The 25,601-nt window shown below is 34.8% G+C and overlaps 1 protein-coding gene across 2 annotated transcripts; it reads left to right on the top strand.

Annotated features, from left to right (window-relative positions):
- Nucleotides 1-25,003, top strand: LOC124369296 (putative fatty acyl-CoA reductase CG5065). 2 transcript variants are annotated; one of them, XM_046827231.1, is made up of 8 exons: nt 1-52; nt 9,616-9,873; nt 14,126-14,374; nt 16,778-17,039; nt 17,465-17,657; nt 18,550-18,789; nt 21,971-22,228; nt 24,410-25,003. In XM_046827231.1, exons 2-8 carry the CDS (start codon nt 9,646-9,648, stop codon nt 24,480-24,482), a joined length of 1,503 nt encoding a protein of 500 aa, XP_046683187.1. In that variant the 5' UTR covers nt 1-52; nt 9,616-9,645; the 3' UTR covers nt 24,483-25,003. The 2 variants fall into 2 exon arrangements, with proteins under 2 accessions (XP_046683187.1, XP_046683185.1); XM_046827229.1 differs by lacking the exon at nt 1-52 and adding an exon at nt 224-286.
- Nucleotides 25,004-25,601: the final 598 nt, after the last annotated feature.

The following is a 25,601-nucleotide window of genomic DNA, read 5'->3' as shown; positions in this document are numbered from 1 at the left end:
GTCTGCTCGTTTCTTCTTCCTTCAGTGTGTTGTTGTGCTGTGTTAAGCTGAGGTTATGTTTTGACTTTATAGTATCAAAATAAAATATTAAATATATTAAACCAAACAGATTCCTTCTCTATACTAACAAGACTAACGTTAACGTATAAGTTTATAAGTTAAGCTGGAAGCAAAATGTCTAAGGGAAGTCTTGTGTCATATCCCTCTCCTGTGAAGCAGCTAAATCCCTTCAAGCAAATATATTTAGGTTATTTAAGACAAGTATCCCAGTTCAGCAATAATACAGGTATTTCGTGTGTACTATTTTCCTCTTTAAGCCCTTAGTATCAAATATGCTAATATTAACAAGCATTAAAAGTTTGTTATAGCCTACAACCTAACATTCACTTTGAAACATACTCTTCGAAGTAGGAAGTAAAGCTTATGCGATTTACAGGGCACCAAACAAATATTATTTAGAAACCGGGCTGAGAATTCAGAGGTTTATTAAGCCAATGAATAATATATCTGTAAACAAGGCTGTTACCTAGATAGCCTAAATTAAGTTCCCAGCCTATCCTGGCGTTGAACAATAACTTTGAGCTTAGGCTATTAGGCCTACACGACTTAAAGTAAGCAAAATATATTATCATGAGCTATAGAGAGGTTTATATATGCTATATCTAGTACATTGACCAAGTACATACACCTAACTTATCTTATGCACCGAATTATTAATTTTAGGAATAGGACAACAAGCCTACGCGGCTTATAGGATGCAAAATATGCGTTTGTCAACTAGGAAAGGTTGTGAAGGGTAGTAGAACCTACAGTGAATAGACACACTACTGTCACTAACCGCAATAACCTATAAGCTGCTGTTAACCTATCCTACGCACCGAATTATTAATTTTAGGAATAGGACAACAAGCCTACGCGGCTTATAGGATGCAAAATATGCGTTTGCAAACTAGGACAGGTAGTGAAGGGTAGTGTAACCTATATTTAATAGATACTCTACTGTCACTAAACGAGATAGCCTATAAGCTGGTCTTAACCTATCCTACGCACCGAATTATCAATTTTAGGAATAGGATCACAGACCTACGCGGCTTATAGGATGCAAAATACGCGTTTGCAAACTAGGATAGGTAGTGAAGGGTAGTGTAACCTATAATGAATAGATACGCTACTGGCACTAACCGCAATAACCTATAAGCTGCTGTTAACCTATCCTACGCACCGAATTATTAATTTTAGGAATAGGATAACAAGCCTACGCGGCTTACAGGATGCAAAATACGCGTTTGCAAACTAGGACAGGTAGTGAAAGGTAATAGAACCTATATTTAATAGATACTCTACTGTCACTAAACGAGATAACCTATAAGCTGGTCTTAACCTATCCTACACACCGAATTATCAATTTTAGGAATAGGATTACAAACCTACGCGGCTTATAGGATGCAAAATACGTGTTTGCAAACTAGGATAGGTAGTGAAAGGTAATAGAATCTATAATAATAATAATAAACTTTATTGTGAACAGACAATGCACACATTGTATCACAATCGTCCTACCTAACCTAATCATTTATACTGACAATACACCATTCAGACATACATTGTATCACTCACGCCTCTCTCACACGATTTACAGGCCCGGCAAATTTATTTGTTTTTGATGGTCTTTGAGAATTTTAGGTTTTAATCATCCCAGCGACCCATCATAAACTCACCAACTGAGTAAAATGCCCTCGAAATTAAAAGAGTTTTCAACTGAGTTTTGAAATGTTTTCCATTTTGTTGTTTGATGTGTTCAGGGAGACTATTGATCAATCTGACACCAACCTGGGATGGTAAATTTCTGAACGCATTTGTCCTGTGCTGTTGGACGCGCAAGTTGTCTCTGCCTCTCGTCCCGTGTTGGTGAACATCCCGTCCCCTAACCAAAGCACACCCTGATACGGAGTAGAGGATCACCTCGAGAATGTAGAGACAGGGCAAAGTCAGAAATCCCAGCTCCCTAAACGCGCTTCTACACGACTCTCTATTGTTTAAATTCAAAATTACTCTTACGGGCTTTTTTTGGAGCCTGAAGACTCGCTCCAGCTTGTGCTGTGCACAACTGCCCCAAAGTCTGATTCCATATCCCAAGTGGGGATAAATTAAACCATAATAGGCCGTTTTTAATACCGTAATAGGGCAGTGCTTTGCCAAATTGCGAAGGGCAAAGATGCCCGATGCAACCTTGGCACAGACATGATCCACGTGAACGTCCCAGGTTAGTCCTCGATCTAGGAACATTCCTAGGAATTTTGTGAATTCCGTTTCATCGAGCGGGAGATCATCCACAAATACTGAAGGTCTTGTTTCAGATTCTCGTTTGCTTAACGAAAATGTCATGAAATTTGATTTTGATTCATTTGTTTTCAGGTTTATTTCAGAAAAAAATTGAATACAGGAATTCAACTCAGAAAAAGTAATTATTTCCAAGTTTTGAAGTGTTTTGGCTTTAACACAGAGAGTCGTGTCGTCAGCATACTGAACCACCTTTCCATTCTGGATCGATGGGTTCAGATCGTTTACGTAAAGCAGAAAAAGAACTGGCCCAAGGATAGATCCCTGCGGGACTCCATGGGTGATCTTTGCTTTTGAGGATAAGGCACCCGAGATCTGCACACACTGCTCTCGGTCACTAAGATATGATCCAAGCCATTTTAGAGGCAGACCTCGTACACCACTCCTTTCCAACTTGTGCAAAAGTATTTCATGATGCACACAGTCAAATGCTTTGGAGAGGACGAGAAACACGCTGAGCACGTGTTCACGCCTCTCCAGTCCATCGACAACATGTTCTATGAGGTTAGTTACAGCGTCTACTGTACTCCTTTTTTCTCTGAATCCGAATTGGGTCGGGCTGAGAATATCAAAACTTTCGAGGAAACTGCTGAGCTGTTCCAGGAAAAGTTTCTCAAAAATTTTGCTCAGCACCGGCAGAATAGAAATTGGACGGTAGTTGTTGGTTTGTAAGGGATCATCTTTTTTGAAAATCGGAATGACTTTTGCAGTTTTTAATTTTGATGGAAAGATTCCGGTTTGAAATGAACGGTTGATTAATTTTGTTAGTGGTGTTAGTAAATGCCTGAAGCATTGCTTTAACATCCACATTGAAACTCCGTTGATGTCGCAGGATCTTTTGGAATTCAGTCTCTGAATGACACGAACCACCTCCACCTCCGTCACAGGGGTCAAAGCGAAGGATGACATTGGTCCCTGCAGGTTGTGAGCACAAGGACGATGAACTGGTAAAACTGGATCAACAACGGCCACGTTTGAGAAAAAAGTGTTAAATTTGTTTGCTATTTCGAAAGGATTTTTAAGAATTGTTTGATCAATTTTTATTGAGATGTTTTTAGAGCTATTTGGTTTATTAGATTTAGAGTAACCATTTATGATTTCCCAAGCTGTTTTTGATATGTTATCAGAGTTTTGCAAACATTTATTAATTTCATAGGATTTGGCAGCTCGGATGACTCGTCTGTAAATTTTCTTGTAGTTTTGATAAAAAGTTTTAAAATTCTCATTTTCAGATGTTATAAAAATTGAGTGAAAAAATTTAAGTTTATCCCTTGAGACAAGAATGCCTTTTGTGATCCAGGTTTTTTTGTAATTTTTCCCTATTGTTTTAATTTTTTTCAATGGACAAAACATATCCAAATGAAAATTTAAACATTTATCGAATGCCGTAAACATTGCATCCGGACAGTCAAAATTATTTAAAAAATTCCAGGATTCTTTCTGGAGACTTTTATTTAAAAGTTTGACATTTTGGGGTCGGACGTCTCTCTTAATGCTGAAGGTGTTTTTTTCGTTTACGAGGGAACATCCAGAGACCACAACCTCCTGCGCGAAGTGATCAGAGATCGCAACGTTCAAAACAGAGACCGAGATGTTTGGGAGATTTGTGACCATGTTGTCGATGGCTGTGCTCGAGTGAGCAGTCACCCTCGTTGGCGAGTCTATGGACCAATTTAGATTGAATGAATTCAGAACATCGCGTAATCGCTGGGTTTGGGGATTTGTGTTATCTATTACATTAATATTAAAATCACCGATCACAATGAATTTTTTTGAGATTACGGAATTTAGAAGAGAATCGAATTTTTCAAAAAAGGAGTTTATACAGCCTCTTGGTGATCTGTATAACCCTACTATTATGATTTCCCCTTCTGTTTTTGTATTAATTTTTAAACCTTCGGCTTCAAAGTCGAGGTCATTACTTTCAGGTGTTTTGAAACAACAGAATTTTATTGGGGATTTTACAAAAATAGCAACACCTCCCCATTTGAAACGTTTTCTTTAATAAGAACATGCCAATGTGAAATTTTCAATTGTGAAGAACTGGATTGTATTCTCTGAGAACCCGTGTTCAGAGATGATAAGAATGTCCGGCTTCAACTCGTTACACATAAGTGTTAACTCGTCCCGTTTATTTGTGGCAGACTGAGTATTCAGATGAACAATTTTGAATTTTGATAAAAAATTTTGAATTTGATCTTTTGGAAATTTTTTAGAATTTTGCAAGTAAAATGGTTTTTTGTTCAATGAAGCCGGGCCTGATAACCCTAATCTATTTTTGCACTGTTCATTACTAGGCAGTTTTTTGAAACAGTCTTCATCGAAGCGTTCAGGATGTCGGTAGTTAATGGCTGCGATGTCCCGATGACAGCCTCGGCATAGGTGCTGTAGGGCAAGGTGACGGGGTCCGGTGTTGGAGAGGTTGTGGAACGGATCGGCGCAGTTACTGCAGTGACGCGACGACGGGGCCGAGGCATCATACCGGCGACCCTCTGAAGTATGAGGTCGGCCAGCAGTTGTTTGCCACTTGCTCGCAGATGGAGGCCGTGTGGGGTGAAGTGGCTGCGATCCATGTTGCTGATATCCAGCATTTCCGCGCCCTCGTAACGGATACACAGCTCGGCAATATAATTATTGACGAGAGCCGTGGTCTGGTGAACTGGGCTGTCAAGAGTGCAGGTCGTGCCTAGTAGGTAGCGACAACACCAGGAGCGCGGAGGACGAACAACAGTCTTTCACAATTTTCTCCAGTTTGCTGAAGATGATGTCCTGCTTCCCAGCAGCCACGTCATTTGTCCCGGCCAGCAGTACACAACAGTGGTCTGGAGGATGGACGAGGGCCGGGGTTACACTCAAGAGACCCGCGCCAGGCTTGCAGATCCCGCCGATGTTGGTTCCTCTTGAACTTTTGCACATTAGAGAGGCAAGATGGCGTGAATGACTGTCCCCTATCACAGTAACATTCTTAAATGGCAATTTAACTATAGGTGTTGTTTCAGGATTACCGGTTTTTATTTGATTTCCTGTCCCGGTTTCAGGTTTTGCGGAATTGTAAGTTTTTTTTACCGTGTTTTTTGGGCTTTCTTTTCTTTTTCTTACTTGTTTTCTTGGTGACTACTGTAAAGGAGACTCCCTCTTCAGCCGGTGCAGCTGTGGACTCCGACTACTTCTGCAGATAAATCTTATCGTTTGATATTTTAAAGTTTGAGGAGTTAATTTTTGCTTTCAGTTCTCTATTTTCTGCTTCAAACAGTCTTAATGTACTTATCATCTTCTTGGTCTCTTCTTCATATATTTTACATTTTCTACATGGCAACTCAACCCTTAATGATAAGATTTGTTTTCTCAATTCTTCATTTTTATCCCTTTCCAGTTTTAACAAATTTTCTAGGGATTGAGAGGATTGCTCAGCTGGAATGGTTTGATGCACAGCAGAGACTGCCGCCATCTCTGTACCTGGTGAACCGGCAACGTGTGTCGACGACTCGTGGACGCGCGCGGAGTCCTCGTCAGCTTCATTGTCCTCGACCCGTGTCCCGAGCTGTTCATCGACTACTTCTGTAGTTATAGAAGGACATATATTTCCAACAAAACCATGTGGCAACTCAAATACTTCATTAGTGTACTGTAAAAGTCGTGTGTCTGAGGCTATTGCGTGATCAGTTACGTCTCGTAATTGTTTTTTCAGGTCAGTGATTGTATTCTTAAGAGAAGAATTTTCTAACTCTAATTGGTCTATATTTATTGAGACATTATTTTTAGTTGGTATATTTGGAGTAGAATGGGTCAAAATGTCAGGTGTTTCTATTATAGAGTTTTGTGCGGTATCTTGAATGTCTGGTGGTGAGGTGGCAGTTCGACTGGGAGGCGTGGTGGAAGTGAGGTTCGTCTTGGTCTCGACTACAGCAGCAGCAGATGGTGTTGTGCAGCCAGCCTTGGGCGAGGCAAGGCTCCGCATAGTGACCGGGTGATGGCCCGAGTGCTGAGGTTTACAGCTGATCACTGCAGTCATGTCAGGGTTGGTTGTAACAGTGGCACCGCAGGTTTTTCCAAGGCATCTCCAGACCTTTTCTCCATTTTTTTCTACAGTAACTTTCTCTAAATTTATGTCCATTAAAAACAATATGTGCCGTTCGTAGTTGCCTGTATTTCAATTGTCATTTTCGAAAATAATAATGATTGCACAAGTATTAATATAAGTTACCAATATATAAATATAGTCCAGATAAATAAATAATTTCTTAGAGAAACGACGAAAATGACAAATACAACAAGAATAAAAATAAAAATCTAAAAACAATGATTTAAAAAACAACTACTTAAAACAACAATCTAAAACAACGATCTAAAAACAACGATCTAAAAACAACGATTTAAAAACAACTATCTAAAAACAACGATTTAAAAACAAAGTCTAGTTTGTGGTCAGGTACGTAAAAGTAAAATCAATAGCGCCTGCGAGTGACGGACGCAGTCAGTACAATCAGGGATGTTGCGGGTTGACGGACAGGCATCTGAGGCGCCAGACAAGAACAACCAGTTGCCCGACCTGTGTTGCCCTCTGTCGGTGACTGTGAAAACCAAGCGGGGACTCCTGGTAATTCTTGTTGCAGATTGTTGGCAGCAATAGTTCAAAGTGCGCATGCGCGAGAACGTTATAGATGCAATAACCGGCCAGGTAGCTTTGATAAAGATGGAATTCTCAGAAGGTTAAATTGGTTATCAGTAAAGACAGTTCAGAGTTCACAGATTACATTCAAGCTTACCCGAGATTTTACATCAAATAGTAATAACTGGATATCGCGCACATATGCCACACTTAAAATAGAGTGAGAAACACTAGCATTTAACTATTATAATTGATAAAATATTGGAAAGATAACATTTATGTGTTTGCAATTAGACTCCAGGCTTACCAACCTGTAATAGATACACTACTGTCACTAAACGAAATAACCTATACTACGCACCGAATTATTAATTTTTCAAAGATTCCGTAGAATTCAAGGTTAACGAATCAGCACTAGTTTTTATATTCAACATTCAATATTCGTACTGTTTTTAAATTCCCTTAATGATTACAATTCGGGGTGACTCACCAAAAGACGATATATGCCGACTGCGTATTCTCTCGTACAGAGCTCTCGTATTCCTCGACTCGACTTCAGACTTCATAAACCGACGTCCGCAAGCGAAAACTCTTCTCCTCGAATTGGCTTCACTCCACGACGTTAGCAAGCAAAAACTCTTTGTCCCTTGTCGGATCGGCTGTTTAAGTAGGCCGCCAGCCGGTCATGCGCAGAGACGCGTTTTCGTCAGTCGTCGCCAGACGCTGCAGCGGTCACATCGGAGCAACGGCTAACTGCACTGCCCCGAGTAGAGAGGTTCCCTAACCTCAAATCGACTCCTTCTAATGGAATGACGACGACGACTATCGACGAAAAAAAATAAATCGACACACCTACTTGTCAAAATAAACGTTTTCTCATTTAAGAAAAAAAACGGGGTATAAAATTGAACCCTTACAATATATATATAAGGATTATGTGATTGTTCGGATTAGCCAGAATTAGAGAAAAATACGGTTTTAAACTTGAGAATGGGTCTATTTTGTTATAGAATTATCAACATTGTTTATTAAAACATGTTTTCTGACTGTTGCATTGTATTTCTTGACAAATAAACGTGTTTGTTAATACTAAGCACATTTACCGTATTTAGTGTGAGAGTTCTATTGTTAAGCAATGTGAGTCATCCAATAAACTCTCTTCAATGCGACAGAAGACAATAACTGAACTTATGTCTTTTAACAATTAATATTGTACTCAATAATAATATCAGTACTGTACGTCCAATTTTTGTTTGATTTCACTTTTTAATACAGTAATTTAACTCATACTTAACCTATAAGTTTCAATTTGGTACTGTATGTAACTTCATTATTTATGTACTGTACCGTACACAATTTGTCTTAATAAAATACTGTATGTCTATTTAAAGTTTTCTTTGTTTATGTACGAAATGATGCACCCATTTTCATTTTTTAAGGAATTAGTTCCTATAACTGTTCATTATCGTTATAAATAATTCCTCCTGGACCTGTTCGGATTAACCGACGTTCGGATTACACGTGTTCGGATTAGCGGGATTCCACTGTATATATATATATATTATATGCTTGACGTTGCTTGATCTGGTTATCTTGCGGTAACCGCCGTACCCGCTGTGTGTGTGTGTGTGTGTGTGTGTGTGTGTGTGTGTGTGTGCGCGCGCGCGTGCGTGCGTGCGTGTGTGTGTGTGTGTAAAAGAATGTATATAAGTTATATAAACATACGTTCTACTGTACCACATCACATTTTATATTTAGTGTACAAAACTGTATGGCACATTATTATTTAGGTTTTCGAGGTGTAGAAAGTATAGACGCACCTATATAAATTTCAGTTTTATTTATCCTACACAATGATGTGAATTTAAATCGTAGTGAGAAGAATAAGTGGAATAGTGCAATACAGTGTAGAGAAAAACTCCATTTTCGCCATTTGAAATGAAACGGAAGACCACCTGAACTACGGGTGTCTTCTGAATATGAAAACGAATGTTAAATTTGTGATGAGGATCGAGATAACACAAAGTAATTGCGGTTCTGAAGAGGTTGTCAACGAAAAATTTAAATGAAAGCGAAAGTCGAAATTGAAGTTCAATTAGTAAATTGTGTGCGTTGAAGTGTGGTTGTGAATAAAACGAGCGCAAAAAGTAAAAGTAAAGATGTCTTATTTTACCAGGCGAAGTTAGGGCTAAGAAGCCCTCACTAACACTTAACCTGACTTCCGAACCACCACCAATGGCCGGGCAGGCTGACTGTTTGCAAGGACAGGATCACTCAGCAGTCATCCATCCAAGCAGCAGCCACGCTACACGGCGCATGATCCGGTTATCTCGCGATAACCACTGTACCCACTACACTACGCCATTGGCAACAATGTGGTTATAAAAACATTATCTCAAACCGGAGACCTTAGCCTATCTTTAAAAATTAAAATTATCACTTTTCCTCCTCCACGTATCTTCAGCCTGAAGCCTGTAACTGATTTTGAGCCTTAGTTACTTTTAGATTCCCCACCACACCTTGATACATGACCTTAAAAACTGGACAAAATATTATTATCCTGTCAGTCATTGTCTACCTCTTTAATTTTATAAACCTTACATGTGGACAACTATCAGTTCATTATTCCATTACCAATAATCGCTTTATTTTGAAACTGTTTACAGATCGTGCAGAATGTATGCCGATAGTGGAGAATGAGTGATAGAAATAATAATTTGGCGGCCAACGTCGCAGCAAGCCCCATCCAAGATTTTTACCGGGACGGCTGCATCCTCATCACTGGGGGCACCGGCTTCGTAGGAAAGGCTCTCATCGAGAAGCTGCTCAGATCCTGTCCGGAGATTTCAACAATATTTGTTCTTATTCGTTCCAAACGAGGTCAGGATCCCGAGTCTCGTTTCAGAGATCTTGTGAAAAATACAGTAAGTATACGTCCAATGTATGTATGTATATGCACACATCAGTTGCCACTTTCTTTCAGTAAGAAGGTTTCTGTGAAATTTCAATAAATATGTAAATATTAAACAGCATGTGTAACAACTGCCTTAGGTATACAAATTCTAAGAAACTTCCAGAAATGCCAGAAATTTGAAATTTGGCACACTCCCTAGGCCTAGAAGTTTTTCATTTCCAACCTTTTAAATAAGATAATAGATCCTTTTTATCAGTGCGGGTTTTTTCTAAGCCAGTTGAACTAGAAGTCATAGCTCAAATCTGAAAATAATTTAAAATAAGGCAATAAAATTATCTACAAAAAATGTTGCAATACACTTTACGAGGATTCTTAAGTAAAGGATATGTTTCATTATCAGTTTTAGCAATTATTTAATATTTACTTATCTGGTTCTTTTACTACCTGGTTAATTTATCTCCTCTGACAAATACAATAACATCCGAGCAAGTGGTACGCCATTTAAAATTTTACCTTATGGTCAATTTGACTTCACACAAATAAACTAAAGTCCTCTTCTAACCAATCCCTTAGTAAGCATCCCTTGGTAAATGTAATCCCCTTGTTTATTTATTCTTCTGCAACACTAAATCGTCTGGATCAAGCGGTCTCCTGGTAACCGGAACCATCTGTTAAATTGAAACTTTTGGTCAATCCTTCGTTAACCACTATAGGATAAAAATACTTTGTAAAGTCTGATTTAGTGTGTAATTCTATATGCATTACATCATGACAATGTTTACTATTACTATAAACTCCCAAAACGCACTTAACTTAAAATAGTCTGATCAGATTTAAAACACTATTTCTAATTTAGCCCCTTTCAAACATAACAGTCTAGCTAATTTACCTCATGAGCTAACTGTACTCATTGCCTAACATTTGACTAGATACCTAAAATGGTTTGTTTCACCATTAACCACTATATTACAATGTTTATATTAATAAACCGTTTGATTAACTACAGTGAAATTTTGCATGATATTTTACACCAGTGGATGTTTTACAAAGTGATTCATTAATTTTGCAATTTTATTTTCAAAATTAAGGCCTGTTAAAATCTGTTATGTTAAGGTCTGTTTAAATGAAATTGTATGCTAAGACCAACAATGCCTTATTTATACAAATCACACAACAAATAAAAATTAATGAGATTTTCCTTAAAACTATTATGCATTTCAACGGTTCAAAAAGAGTTTAACATCCAAAAATCACAATACACTAATAGACAAAGCACAATCACGGATCCATTGTTACAATGACACAGCTGACTGCTAGCATCAACAAAGACAATTAGAAAGTAGTCTCGTCCATAAATGATTCTAATCAACACTGCCAGTTATAGGACATACCTGTATGTAGATATTCTGAAGGAGACCGAACAACCTGAAGCCGAATGGTGGTGGTACTAGAGATCTATGACTTTGACATTCTAACTAGTGAAGTATACCATTACCAGATATCTCAGTGTTTTATGGGAAGGTTAAAAGTCTCTGTGACGAGGGCAGTCAAATGGGCGAGTACAGAGGCTTGTTTTCATGCATCTTACAAAGTACACAACGAATAAGCTCCTAGCAGGAATCCATATAAATATCGGGTGGCTCAACTATGCAGAAGACCAAGATGAATTGTTTCAATTTCAGGGTTTTGGTTACGTTCTAGTGGACTGTAATGTCCATTTAGAAAGGATCAAAGCCACTATTTTATGTACGGGTCATGGGGATTAAGCATAGCGACTGCAAGGCAGAATCTTGGCATTATCTAGCTGTGAGTCATACAAAAGTTTCTTGTGGACAAGATCAAATATCTTCCTGACACAAGAGTCTGTTCTATTTTTTTCAAAGGCTCTGAAGAAAATCGGACTGTACATTATTAGATCAGTATTCTCCAAGGGAACCGCTATATAATTAAAGTTATGCTTTCAGTGATCAATACCAAGATAGGGATGTGCTAAACTAAATGATGCATGTATGCTTGATGGATGCATTAGAGACTAGCATACAAATGTGCTCATAAAAACATTATGGTACTTACAAAGACTTTGTTGGTTCAATGTGGACTTTCAGCTGGTGCTCATCGCCCAATGAAAGCATGGCCGTTTTCTAGGACAAGCTGAATAATCTAGAGGACTTTCTTCACCCCTTGGTAAAGAGCTGATTACCAAGCTGATGATTTTAATGTTAGTGGTTAACTGGTCAATTCAGTTGAATGTTACAATGCCACATACTCAAGATAGTTGTAAAAGTGAACATTGTCATCGTAAATATTAGGGACACCAGACATTTTTGTGGAACACAGTTTGTGCAAAAGTTTATTTAAATGTCTCACCTTGTTGATAAAAATTTATTGCTTGAATCCTCTCTTTTAATGTGATGGGCACACAATGAAAAATGTTATAAATAATAGTGCAGAAGATACTTGGAATGGTTTTTAGAATAGAATTCGCTTGTAATGACCATGGATCTAATTCAAATACATATTAACTTTAAGTTTGTATAATTATAATTTATGTAAGAAACTACATACATTCATGTTAGTCAGTTATAACAAAACTGAAATAGTGAAAATTTATAGAAATTTATAAAAATTATATTATGTTTGCTAATTTTCCCTATCAATTATGAAATTTATAAATTTGTTTTAAACAAATGGCGTAAGCAATACATTTGTTTTCAAATTTTTATACTAAGTAGCTTTGCTAAGTACATCATTTTGGTTTCATAATTTATTATGGTTCTATTGAGCCTAACTTTGTTAGAATGTCACCATAAATTATATAGTTATATGTTTATTTGGCAGTCATTCATCACAAATGGAAAAACACAAAATCATCTGCCAAATTTATAAACTAATAATTAGTTTATAAATTTATTATTATTCTGCACCCTGACAATGCATGTGTAAAATACTTGCAAGCCCAAGAGATAAAATAATATTACCTTTATAAATTTCATACAACATATGATTTTATTAGTATCACATGTATGCATTTTACACACAATCCAGTTCATAAAATAATGTGTTCAGTCACCGCTAACCCCAAATAATAAATACTATAAATGAGCACACTACTTTTCCTATGACTTTGACAGTTTAAACTAGACTTCTGAGTGGTCCTATTTCGTCTTTTACTACTGGTCCACATTACAAGAAATTCTTTACAAAAGTCACAAAAAGTGGGCTTGAAAGAAAGCGAGACCTGGACTGTTGACTAGTGTTTTAGTTGGTGAAAGTCTCACTCATGGTGGCACTACTAACAACATAAGTGGTTCATAATCATACTCCTTATTATAAAAAAATCATATTCATCCAAGACTCATCTGTCGCCCTATGTTCTCTGCTCAAAAAAATTATAACAATTCATGACTTTTACCTCACTTAGAATACAATACTGGTCCTCAGGTTAAATGTTGCAGGTAAAAAATAAAATGAGCATTACTTTAGCATGAAATGAGCAAATATTTTAGGGATATAAAGATAAAATTACAATTTATACATTTTTACACAACAATAACTTTTTTATTATTGTAACCTTTGTTAATACATCTATTAAAGCAGAGCTATTAGTTTTTTAAAACATAAGTTCACTCAACTGTAAAACCACAATAGTAGTCCCTTCTATGTGAAATGGGATTAGATTAGAAAATATTAAATATTTTATCAAAGGCAACATCGATTACATTAAAGATACCTTAACTTATATTATTATTTACAATGTTATAGATGATTGAAAATATTATGTAGAACACAATTTACTGAACCAATGGTCACACAATCTCAAACTATTATAGCATAATCAGAGATTTGACTAAAGGTTAAACTCAGTTAAAATCTCAAAGAAAAATTAATATTTTTGTAATCTTTTGTTCTAAGATATGTTCATCAGAGATTTACGGGTACTCCTAAAGTTAGCCTCGGAAAGTACTGAAGAAGTAAGCGGCTGTTAAATTTGAAGTTATTCTGTTAGCTGTTATGTTATTTGGAGTTGCTTCTTTTTTATATTTATGACGATAATGCAAACATTAATGTTGGTGGTTTGTAGACATTGTGGTGAGTCATGCCAACCACTATAACTTTAATTATACAAACCCATTTCAGCTTAGAGTGTCATGTACGTTTATAAGTTTATAACAATTATTAAAACAAACATATTAAGTATAATATTAAAACTTGTATTTGTATTGATTTCTTTTGTTACTAATAATCATGTATTTCACATTTAGGTTTTTGATAGAATACGGAATGAGAACAGTGGTTTGCTGAAGAAAATTGTGTTGGTGGCTGGTGACTTGACAGAGAACAATTTCGGGCTGTCGGATTCTGACCACCAGAGGTTGCTGGCAGATGTGACGGTCGTCTTTCACTCTGCTGCCACAGTCAGATTCAATGAAGATCTCAAAGTCGCAGTCAATCTCAACACAAAGGCCACTCAAAGAGTCATTGAGTTTTGTGCTAATATCCATAACCTCAAGGTTGATACATTTTCCTCATATTAAGACAATTTTGAGATTTTCTGTTGAAAGAATAATTATAAGCACATGTTAGTTTTAACATTCATCAATCTCAACATAGAGAGACTAAATAAGAGTCTATTTACAAAAGCCTCTTTTTGTTTGCAAACTAGAAGGAAGCTGATATTATGCACAATGCAAATAGAGGATGATTGATCGAAGGTTTCACAATGTAATCCAAATGCTGAAAATGTTTGTTTTTTTAGATCTGCCATTATGTACCCACAGATTAGTTTTAATACTTTATTTATTTTTAATAATTCAACTTACTTTTATTATAAAGGTTTAATTTTTAAAAAGCAAATTAATTATTTTAGAATATTTTGTTACACCTCTACAAATGAAAGAGGTAATGTGGTTAAAGTTCTGTTTCTTATGGCTTTTAGCTTGGAGTTATAATCACGTAAAGTAATTACATTTAGAACTGTTTCCAAGCAAATCATTTGTTTGATTATTTTAAGATCATGATCTTTTATTTATGAGTGGGTAGTAATAATATTAACTGCACAATTATATACGTTAATATTTGAGAAATACTTATTTTTTATGTTTTACAACAAAGATTGAGAAACTTGTGTAAGAACAAAAACTGTTGTTTTTATTCTTAAAGAAGTTAATAAAAATATTAATAATTAAATTTGAAAAATACATTAGTTTACAAAATATAAAGCCAGTATAGTCCACTTTTTATAAATGTTTTATGTTGTGCTTTTTAAAATTTAATATTTGTTATTATTGTGAATTTTTTCTACTGAAATTAAATGTAAGTGTTTGACACTGTCATCTAGAATTTAAAACCTGTAACTCATAGTGTAATACAAGTGACTGAAGGAACTTTGGATATATATATAAATATAGGGTATTCACAAAAGGGTGTCACAAACATCTGTAGGTGGTATTATTCATCATTTCAAACAAAAAATGTCATATAAACATAGGTCGAGAAATGTCTCGTTTAACTGCTAGCCGCCATTTAACGCTAAACATGTCACAGTTGAGAGGTATCAGTTATTTGTTACTCCTGGCTTGAGCAATCATATCTTTAACACATTCACTGCGGCCGGCCCCATATGGGGACGGCAGACCTGCACGCGTATTACAGACGTCCCCAGATGGGGCCGCCTTGCTGCTCTACACATAAAGTCTCAGTGTAATTCAGTGTTTCGTTGTAGCCTATTAAATATTTGCCGCATTTTAGGTTATGTCCAACGCTTTATTGTGATCGGTTTCGTTCGCTTTTACCTGTTACGGTTCTTTTTCAATAGGAGCCCGTTGTAAACTTTGAGTGTTCAGTGTGTTGTTTCTGTGTATATCAACTGTATAATTCTTTCTATACATTATTTGTGTTTTTTTTTATAAAAATGGATCCTGCATCCTATACATAAACTGTACACTTTGACAGAGCATCAGGGATTTATTCTTAGATTCCTCATGTACACGGGCAAATCAAATGCTACCGTAGGTGGTGTAGGGCATACGGAGAAGGTTGTCCTACACCTTTTGAAGGATTATTTGGGGCAAGACCATTCATTGTATATGGACTTTCAATGAAACAAGTAAGTGATATCAGCAGCAGAGCGCTCGTAACAACTTTTGACAGTACGGGACCAGCACAATATGCGGCCGGCCCCAGTAGGGGCCGAAAATTGTGATGTCACAGTTCCAGGAAACTCGACCGGAAACATAATTTAGACCTTCAATCCTGCCTTTCTACCGTACAAGGAAAATTTTTTCTATATAAACATTTTTCAGCATCTATATAACCCTAATTGTGCTTTTTGCCGCAGCGAATATGTTAAAGTGGTCTTCCTCGCTTAGGCGTTGACGAATTTCGTTGGAAAAAGTACCATTGGAATTTTTATAAAATTCTTCAAATATTTTGTGTCTAGTAAAGGTTTTCTAACTATACTGTTTTTTCTTTTATTATTTTTTTTTCTTTTCTAATATTACAGCAGACGCCATTTTGTTAATATTAGAGAGAATAACAAAATTGTTTTTTTAATTTTCTTTGTATCTATTCTATTAAAATCTATATGCCAAATTTAATTTCTTTAGCTTAACTAGTTTTCAAGATGATATTTTTATAAAAATTACTAGTGGCTAAAAAAGACATTTCTCAACCTTTTTTATATTACATTTTTTGTTTGAAATAATGAGTACTTATCAAACAACCCACAGAAGTTTGTGACACCCTTTTATGAACACCCTGTATATGTATATATATATATATATATATATATATATACACCCAAATACACATATATCCTTTGTGAGTTGATATTAAACCTGTCAAAATTCGTCCTTTGGTTTTGGACATTTTAACATTCATCACTAACTGATATTGTAGAGGCATCATTTTTCTAGGCACTAGTACACATATCAACAGCCTATTCCAATGCAGAGAAGAAAACTGTGGAGGAAGTTGTGTATAAGCCTCCGGCGAATCCGTTTGGGGTAATGGAGTTATGTCAGAACTTTGATGACAAGACACTACAGGATATGTCTGAGTGTCTCATGGATCACGGGAACCATCCTAACACCTACACTCTCACCAAGGCCATGGCAGAGTGGGTTGTGCATGAACAGGCTGACTCGTACCCTGCAGCAATTGTCAGGCCTTCAATAGGTAATGATGACATCACAATTAATTAAGGCATCATGAATAAGGAAAAACAGTTTGAAAATGTTTTAATAACTAAGAAAATTCATATTTTTATTAGTTAATGAAAATATATGTAATTATCACTTGATGTTTGGTAGACAGATATAATCCTTGAACAAATGGATTTTATTGTACTGTACAAGTAATAAAAAATAATTATTTTATTTGTATACAAAATCTTTCCTATGTATTACATTGAAACTTACTGATCAATTCATTGTGAGTATTTCTTTTGTGAACATCATGTTACTATTAAGTCAATTTATGAGGCTTTGATCAAAAGAGGATTGGATATTAAGATTTGTTAATCAGAAAAGTTTCACTAGTATTTTGAATAGGAATAATCCGGAATAAAGGGCATTATCTGATCTATGTTATTATAAAAATAGTGACAGCAGCATGGAGAGAACCGATGCCTGGTTGGGTAGACAACATCAGTGGCATCACAGGCATCATGATGGAGATCGGACGAGGTACAATACGAAGCATCATCTGCGATGAGCAACTCATAGTAGACATAGTGCCTGTGGATATCGTAGTTAACACACTGATAGCAGCGGCCTGGCACATCTTCACCTTCAGGCAAGATTGAAAACATTCAAAAAATAAACAGTTCTTATATATTTATTGTCTACGGTGTTCTAAACTTATTCATTTACTGCATTTTGATTTTAAATGGATATTTATCTTATCAGGACCAAGGTTAATGCCAACAATCTTCACAAAGTTATGTTGAGTGTTTTAGTTGTGATTAAAAGAGCATTGAATGAAAATATTAATTGTTTTTATTCTAATATTTCTTTGTTTATATTTTATGTTTATGTTGTTTGTGTACTAACTCTTAAGTAATGTTATTATGAATTAATGTTTTAAAGTTAAAAACACAATTTACTGAGGCAAGATTTTATAATTGTTGTCTTCTTTCATTTTGTTTGAAAACCTTGCTTTTGTTTAAAATCTTGTAATGTTTGATGCTAATAACTTATGAATGATACATTTCTTTACTATTATATTTGTTAACAATGACAATTGTTTTGAGTGTATTTCTTATGGTCATTTGTTTATAATGCAAAGTGCTATTCACTTATATAAGCAGTTTTGCATTATATTTTAAGACGAGTATATTAGTTTTACCTTTGTTAATTTCAGATATTTTGTTAACAAAATAATTAGATTTAGAAAATCTACAGCAATTAATAAATTTATTCATATGGGTTGCATTACACCATTTTAGTCATATTAATAATCAATCCACAGTAAATATTAACCACAAAAAGTATTGGATTTAATTCATTATTTTCATTAAACTAACAAATGTATTTTCATAGTTACTATAATATCAGATGACAAAATAAAAACCAAGAGGCAATCTGAAATTAAAATATAATCTAAATAAACAGGTTTTCAGTTTTCAAAAATTAAAGCAAAAATAGGAAAAAAGCATTAATTGATACATTATCTATGTTTGTTGCAGAAGTAACAGTGTTAGGGTGTACAACTGCACATCTGGTTCTTTGAATGCCATCCATTGGCATGAGCTAGGGAGACTGACAAAGAAACATGCTCTGACTGTGCCAACCAAATACATCCAGTGGTACCCTGGGTTCTCATTTCGGACGAACAGATTTGTTCATTGGACGATCCACATTCTATTTCACTTTATGCCAGCATTCTTTATTGACTCCGTTCTTCGCATGCAAGGGTCTAAACCAATGTAAGATTGTTTCCATAAGTAATACATTCTAATTTTATTTTTTATTCAAAGTAATTGGCTAGCAGACTTCACTACCATAGAATATATACATGATGGGGGAAACGGGCACTGGGGTGAGTAAAGAAATTTATTTTGCCTATGAGTAAAGAAATTTGCCCCATGGTTGAGCTAGGTTTCAAACAGGTAGACCTCTAACTTTGATTCCTTACATAGTTGAGAACTTGGTAAGGTTGTTTTGCATCTATTAATGATGAGTTCTAGTTCCAACTACAATACAGCACCGACAGATCTTGAGGATGTAGATCATCTTTCTCTGTATGTTAGTCTTATTGTTGTGTGCAACAGAATAAATAGAAGCACATAACTAGTGCAAATCTTTCTTTGTTTAAAACAGATAATCACAAAAGATTCCTTTACAGTTTTTTAGTAACACTACTAAATAAGGTTATTGTCAGTAGTCCTCTCTCTGTATATCCAGCCACAAAATATTGTGGGGAATATTACCAGCTTTAACACAATTCTCTACAACATTGGGAATAAATCACTGTCAACAATCACATATTGTTAGTATCATGGCTGGATTGGGAATACTCTAACTTTCATTAATGCCTGTAGCGGTTAGGTGGCATTCAAAATAGATCATCTTCGCCAAACCATTACAAATACGTACTTGTAAGCTTGGAAATCCTTTCTTGGCAACCTAAAGGTGGTATTGAGAATAAAACATGATTTTCTCATAGCTCTATCTGGCCATCCTCAATAGGCTTTGTTAATGAAATGGCTTTGCCAGCAACACCTAAAGGCAGCATTGAGACAGCATTGATGGTTAACCTATCTTGTCAGCAGTGGCGTAGCGAAGGGGGGGGTCCAGGGGATCCGGACCCCCCCCCCCGAAATTTTAAGACGTATTACAAAATAAAGCATGGAGCAGGAGAAAAAAAGGAGAGTTATCATTACTCTTGTCTACAAACATTAAATTGATTGATTTAATTGATTGATGTGACCGTTGTCAAAAATATGATTGTCCTTTTGTTTAAACCATAAAGTATCAAACGATACGTTTGGGCTCGGCCTTTCGGATAGTGTAGTGTTATCACGGTATTTCTATAGGGCGCAGTCACGTGACGTCGCAGTAACCTGAACCGTACCACGGCGAACAGTTTAAATTAGCGACCACTTCATTCAAATTCGTCTTGGGGACGTAAAATGACTGTTTATAATTAAGTTACGACATTGATTTTAGGTGTCATTAAATTGTAAACGTGTATATAATTATCGGAAAAATATAAAAAATCACTTTCGGTCGGAAAATACACTTGAAAAACTCTACTGATTAGAACTTCAATTAATTTGGACTTCAGTAATTGAGGTAAACATGCTGTTTTCGATTGAGTTAGGACGACGATTTTTGTTATCATTTCCTCAACCAGTTAAATCCAAAATCGTCAAAACTTGAATCAGTAGAGAGCTTGTCTTCGGTATTTACCGACCGGAAGTGATTTTTTTCTCGATAATTATATAGGTAATAGAGTTATACAGTTACAAAAATCGTCGTCCTAACTCAATCAAAAATACCACGTTTACCTCAATAACTGAAGTCCGAAGTAGTTGAAGTTCTAATCATTAGAGTTTTTTAGGTGTATTTTATTTCCGACCGAAAGTGATTTTTTCCGATACTTATATACTTGTCTACAGTGTAATGATACAAATAATCGTCATTATAACTCATTCATAAATACCTCAATCAGTGAAATCCAAAGTAGCCGAACTTCTAGTCAGTAGAGTTTTTCCGGTTCATTTTCCGACCGTTAGTTTGATCTGTACCCGAGCAATACTCGAAAATTGCCCTCCTTTTCTAAAGGGTTTTCGGCCGTCAGTGAACAAGATTTTTTATTATGATGTTGTTTGTGCAATTTCGTTTATAATGTGATTGGCTATAATTTGTGGAAATTTAATAAATATGTTTAAACTTATTCTGATATTCTCACAAAATTAAACCCAAAAGGTTAAAAAGTATAAATGACTAAAGGTTTAAATAACAAAGTTTTCTATCCACAAACTAAACCTTTCTACCAAATTTAGTCACAATCAGTCTGTTCATTTGGTCATGACTAACGCTTGCATACATAACATACACACCTACATGGAGAGAGGACATTTTCACAAAATAACATTTTTGCTCTGGAGCCAAAATATTCATTGAAAACCAAAATTATATCTAATGAACCATCACAATTCCCTTATCCAATTTTATTGGGGAGAGATTCAAAATTAATATTGTCAACTTGACCACAAATATTTTTCATATACTGGCAATTCACAATCAAGCCTCATAACAACATCACAAAAGTTATATTTGCAACAAAGAGGTGGAGTGAAGTTGTAAGAATTTATAGTTGTATATATAAGACAAACCAATTACACCATTTATTCCTTCAATAATAAGTGGTTGAAAGAGAGTGAGTGTGTCCTGACACAAGTAAGACATAATCCTGTGTCCTGATCTAAGTTATCTGCTAGTATCTATGTAACTAACTAGCTTGTATAAGCCCATTCAGGTTTCAAAGTATGTAGCACAAATCATCAAATGGACCAATAGATAATCAATGCTGAAGAGTTGAATTTACTATTAATTTCAAATGTAAAAATATTAAACAGAATACCAATCTATAGATCTACTTAAGGTGATATATTCGGTCTTGTAATTTATTTTGCCACAGTGCTTTAAGATGCCCTTCCATAAAACAGCAAAAATCGATCATTTTTGTATATGGTGTTTGAAGTTTATATGTTTATGATGTTTTTACAGATTATATATAAATTATGACTGGATCAAATAACATATTTTTTATATAAATATGTAATTTTATCAAGTTCTTAATTACTAAAAAACATGTCATCCCTTTAGTCATAATTCATTTACATATTCAGATCCTTATTTTCAGCAATTTGTTATTGGACCTGGTTACAAAGTGGCTCATGAGTACTTTATATACCAATTTTTCCTTGTGAAGTGATAAAAAAATACTTTTGTACAAATGTCCTAATTAAAAATGTATTGCACTATATTGTAACGCATTCACAGGATAATAAATACTTGCTGTGTATATTTTCACTTCAGTATTCCTCTTCTCACCTTCCTGCCATATACACCCACAACTAAAAATATTGTTTGTTGCAGTATGATGAGAATATGTGATAAATTCAAGAAAACAGCAAAAACTGGGGAGTTCTTTGCACTTCACGAGTGGGATTTTAAATGCGACAACCAGAAGTCTCTGAGCTTTGACATGACAGAAAAGGACAAAAAATTGTTCACTTCCGATGTGACTCTTCTAAGATGGGATGAATATGTGAAGCAATATATGATTGGTATACGTAAATATGTATTAAAGGACTCCATGGACTCACTTCCTGCAGCTAAACAAAAATTACAAAGGTATTTATTAACAATGAACCAAACTAGTTAATTGAAAGAAACATAAAATACTAGTTATTATACAGTGTTTAATGTTTGGTAAAATTACATCAATCAGTATGACTTTTTAGTTAAAGTACAGGTAATTATAACAGTTTTATAACAAGAATCTTTTATTAGTTGACCAAGCCTTTCGGGGGTGATAAACAACTTTAACTAAGCGTCCCATTAAATACAAGATTTTGATGAGAAGATTAAAACAGTGTTTAATGTATTAGTGACATTGACTTTGTGTAAATCAACCAAGAGGGGTCTTGGGGAATCAAGCAATATATATCTTGGATTTTGTCTAAAGAAAGTTTCATATTTTAAAAAGTAAAATGTATAATACTTTGTCCTGAAAAATTCCAAACATGTTAATAGAGTAAAGGGAGAGTGAGTTAAGCACAATACTTTTTATATGAAAATAATTTATAGATTGACAAAATAATGATTATTGGAGAGTAAATGTGGATAATGCGTGCTTTGTGAATTGTCTTGAGTTTTGGTGGCTTGTGCACTGACATTTACATTGATTATAGAATAAATTTAAGTTAATTACTTTATATGCCCAGTTCTGTTGTAAATTGGCTTCTTAGTAAATTAATTTGGAGTGATAAGATGCGGATTATGTAGGTTACTAAGGAAAGTGCAAAGGTTCTTTTAGGATAAAGTGCAGGTTCCTACATTCATCCATGAAAAACTCATCCACCTTTGGCTCCAAGTGTAAACCCTTAGAGCCTAGTTAAAGCAACTCTCTGTTCACTTTTTATACATATATGATTGTATTGTAAGCTCAGAGGGCATGTGCAGATGGCTATGATCAGATCAGAGGGGTATCATTACATCCAGTCTGGCAGCTGGGTGGGCCACAATTATTAATGCCACCTACAATTTTCCATTTAACAGCTGATCGTACTGACGGCCATCTTGATTGTAGTCCCAAAAGAACATCGTTAAACATATTGCATTTTATGACCTTATTTTTAGTGGTAGAATTATGGGAGATGTCCATTATTAAAATAACTTTAATACACATCCAAATGCTTTTTAGCTTTGGTTTTCGATATTGTTATAGGTTATTCAGGAAAAATCTCGAACTTCTCTGTCCTACATAGATTAAATACTCAAAAAGTATACATTTTATTTAAAAAAATTATAAAGTGTTTGATCCGTATTAATTGTATCTTTTAGATGAGACATCTGCCATAGTGCTATATCAAAAATAAGTGCATAAAAGTGTTTGTGCTTAAACATTGTTCTTATAGGGTAAAACTCACGATCATATAATTACAGTCAGCTCTTAAGCTTGTGCAATGTGCAGCCACCCTGTGAGGTCAATGTATAGTGCAGTTTCAAAATACGTTATATTTATAATGTTTATCCTGGCATGGCTGGAAAGTCATGTAATCTCTCGGCAAAACAAGAAATTTTGTAACCCCTTTCAGGCATTCCCCAGTAGTGTACTCCTAACTAAAATACAAATACAAAAGGAGGTGACTTGATACTCATACTCTTCGCTGTTTGCCAGAGTTACTAGTAATTCCTGGAAGTAATGACATAGTCTCATTCATTCAATTTGAGACATAACATACAACTTTCAATGGGCCATTCATTAATGATTTCCCTTTGCCATTCATGTTGAGCTGGGCAGAAACTAGGCCACCCTATGTATAACTTTTATATTAATGTTAATCTTAAGTATGAACTAATTTATTAAATTCTCAGCTTATTCAAAGTGACCAGTATGAAGCAGAAGAGGGTGAAGTTGCACTCCCCTAGAAAAAAATTAAATGGTTACAAAGTTGTGATACAAAATAAAATTAGGTAGATCGCAGGCAAATGTTCAAAAAAGTTTTCTTCAAACCTAAAAAAAGATATTTACATTTTTTTGAATAAATAATTCTAATAACTAATAAAGCACTGGTGTTAGTATGTATACTTTTCTTAAAGTTTTGATTTCATTCACCTTTTCTGTTATAAAATATTACAATCTTAACGAACATAACTCGTCCCCTCCCCCCAAGTTTTGATTCTGGATACACCTCTAACAGAATCCAATTCACTTGTCACTGTCAGATCAGACGCTTTACCAAATTCACAAAGTTAAAATAAACATATGCCAGAACAACATTCACAGCTTCTGTTGGTACCTTGTTCCAGATTGTACTTACTCCATCGTTGCAGCCAGGTTGTAGCTGCATTCATGCTACTCAAGTTGATTGGATTGCGCTGAACTCACATTCTCTCACTTCTTGATGAAATATTGTACATATAGAATGACACTGTAGGTGTTGTTTAGAAATACTGTATACTTTAATTCAACTTTACTGTAACTTTACTAAGCCACACTTTTCGATTTATAATAAACAATAGCTCAATTATTAGAGAAACCCCTTTGATTGTTCAGTTCTACAAACTACAGTGTTTGGTAAGAAATAAACATTTATCATATCAAATTAACAATTTTATAAACCATTACTTGTAATGTAAATTATAAGTTGATATTTACACTAAAAATGTGCATGAACATTTAGGGTATAAAACATTTAGATGAATTTGTTTCATCAAAAATATGTTGTATATAAGGTCACACAAACATTTTACATAAAAAAAAACATCAAAAACACCAATATTTTCTGTTCTATTATAAACATCCTGCATTATGATTACACTATTTTTTATAAGAAAATTATTTGGATGATGTGTATGTATGAAATATTAAAATATGTTAACGTATAAATACATGGCACATGTTACATTCAAAGTGTTCTACAATTTCTTATAATCTCTCCTTCAACTTTTCTTCCAGGTGAAAAAGGATATTGCTACAATAATAAAATTTAAATTTTTAATGGAAATAACATGAACAAATATCATGTTTAACAGATGTTATACTGTGAAACATGCATAATGTCACTGAATTTACAGTGAAATTGTTTGACCATCTCTTAGTCATGACTCCATGTTTTCATCTGATAGAAGTTTTTAAAGTGAATGAAAACCATTTATGAGAAGACATTCTTTAATTTTACTTTGAGAGTTATCAAAATTTAATTTTAAATTTGGAAAATTTTTAGTATTGTCTTTAGTAACATAAACATGGTAAACACACTTGTATAGTCTCCTATCATTAGGCATGGAGTAGAAATTGGTAACCACTACTGGAGTGTCCGGTTAATACGTGTTGGTACTGTAAGGGTAAATGGTTATGTATTTGAACGCTTGTTCAAAGAATAAGTAATAAAATTGTTATATTTTTTGTGTCATGATTGTGTGTAAATATATACTGGTCACTTTCAAAAATATACTATAAAAGTAATATAGTAAACGTAATATATTTTGTCATCTTGAC

This window comes from Homalodisca vitripennis, chromosome X (assembly GCF_021130785.1).
Source record: "Homalodisca vitripennis isolate AUS2020 chromosome X, UT_GWSS_2.1, whole genome shotgun sequence".
Lineage (NCBI taxonomy): Eukaryota > Metazoa > Arthropoda > Insecta > Hemiptera > Cicadellidae > Homalodisca > Homalodisca vitripennis.
Note: the sequence above shows the minus strand (reverse complement) of the source record. Positions and strands in the feature narration are given on the sequence as shown.

Bases quoted from the DNA above. Each gene is read 5' to 3' on its own strand.
- LOC124369296 (XM_046827231.1), top strand. From the start codon at position 9,646: ATGAGTGATAGAAATAATAATTTGGCGGCCAACGTCGCAGCAAGCCCC. The intron at 17,040-17,464 runs GTAATGATGACA...TTATAAAAATAG, and splicing joins AATTGTCAGGCCTTCAATAG to TGACAGCAGCATGGAGAGAA. The intron at 22,229-24,409 runs GTATTTATTAAC...ACCTTGTTCCAG, and splicing joins GCTAAACAAAAATTACAAAG to ATTGTACTTACTCCATCGTT.